This window comes from Glossina fuscipes, unplaced genomic scaffold, assembly GCF_014805625.2.
Source record: "Glossina fuscipes isolate IAEA_lab_2018 unplaced genomic scaffold, Yale_Gfus_2 0, whole genome shotgun sequence".
Taxonomy (NCBI): Eukaryota; Metazoa; Arthropoda; class Insecta; order Diptera; family Glossinidae; genus Glossina; species Glossina fuscipes.
Window position 1 is genome coordinate 36417424 of NW_023998414.1, and position 1750 is coordinate 36419173.

Below are 1750 nucleotides of genomic sequence, written 5' to 3' on the forward strand. Positions count from 1 at the left end.
CCCCCCCCCCCCCCCCCAATTAGGGATAGCAAATATATATACAAATTTAAGCAGAGCTACATTAATTGGCTCAGTGCATATTGTTTAATTTACAATACGAAATCTTTTCTCATTTATATGATATCGATTATTATATATACATTTTGATTTCTACCAATTTAACATATGCTGCTGTCGCGATTGCATCTCTGCTGACAACTTGTAAAAGCGATTAAATATTAAAGTAAACAAACTAAGTTATTAAAATTTATTGTTATTACAATAATTAGTTTGTGCATGTGCATGTGCATATGCATGCGTGTTTGATTATGTGTGTATGTTTGTGTGTTTGTGTGTATTTTAAAATTTTTCTTATATTCCGCTTCTCTTACCTTGGCGGACATATCTGCTAAAATTTAGTTGTTCTTCAAGCTTAAACCGAAGCAAAGTTTTTTATTTTTTTTATTTTTATTTCTTTAATTTATAATTCAAGGACTTCGGTTAACATATTTTTACTCTGCCCTACTAGTATTCAATTATTCATTTTAGCATTTTTCTATTATTTTTGTTTATTTTTTTTTTTTTTTTTTTTTTTTTTTTTTTTTTTTTTTTTTTTTTTTAAAATTCAATTAACACTTTATCGCTTTGTGTATGTATTTAAGAAAAATTAAATGAAGACCACACTTATCTATTGGAAAATTGTCATTGATTTCCTACCAACCAACGGTGTTTATATCGTCTTTTTCATATCCTCTCAGTGTTCAGATTAACGATGCGCATGACCGTTACAAATAGTGTAAGAGCTGCCATCTCGGCAAAATTTCGAACTTTAGGTATTTCACAATTTGAACTAACGATTTCTTACAATAGGCTTAGCGTTAGCGTTTAGCTAAATTCAAATATGAACTATAAACGTTTTATGAAAATCGATATCGACATTTTGGAAAACATCGTCATATTAAAAAAAAGAAATTCCTTTAACAAATTTTTGCATCAAAATTCAAAGCTAATTTTGTTACATTTTAAAAAAAGTTCTAAAGTGTTCGGAATATGCACTGTTTTCGCGCAGAATTCCTCGGATATATGATCGACAAACTGAAGGAAATGATTTTCAAAGATCTCTATCGAGGTCATCTTTACACAATAGCAAAAGTAAAAGACTTTTCAGCAGATAGCAAATTTTCCACCGTAGTTCTCTTATTTTTTGTTGACTGCTTTTGGCGCCTATGTCAACAATGTGTTGACATTCTATATATCTAACACTAACCTCTTACGCCGACCTATAGTCGTCTTTAGGTTATTGAAAATTACTAATAAAGAAGTTAGTTGTAGGTAAACAAAAAAAATTAATCCAATTGCGCGCTTTCTATGCACTAGTTTTGAGCGGGAATGAAACGCCCGTTCACTTTAGAAGAGCTTATGATGGACGATTCCTTTCCAATCCTAAAGTAAAACATTATTTTTCATGGCGTTAGTCCGGAAATTATCATACTTCTTGCAAATTGTTCCGCCCTTGAATCACAATACGTTTTGCAAATAATTCTCGTATGTGACATATTTTCAACGCCCGTTGTCTACTTCTTCAAGAATGATTCAATTTCGTTTCGTTTCCTTATATATACGCATATACAAATCTGATTCATTAAATTTTTCTCTGTTAATTCATGTGGCGAGCAAGTATCGAGCTTCCTTTTGCAACCAATCTGATGTGAATGATTCAAAGATGTTTTGTTGATTAATACTTAGTTCCGCAGGATGTCAAATCTTAATC

The 1750-nt window shown here is 31.0% G+C and overlaps 1 protein-coding gene across 1 annotated transcript in view; it reads right to left on the reverse strand.

Annotated features, from left to right (window-relative positions):
• The window catches only part of LOC119641489 (neprilysin-3), a 12716-nt gene extending 12149 nt beyond the window's left edge, over positions 1–567 (reverse strand). Inside the window, exon 1 of the mRNA XM_038040216.1 lies at positions 372–567. Within this exon, the coding sequence (XP_037896144.1) occupies positions 372–383 (12 nt within the window). The 5' untranslated portion in view covers positions 384–567. The remainder of the gene's footprint in view (positions 1–371) is intronic.
• Between the last annotated feature and the right edge of the window lie 1183 nt (positions 568–1750).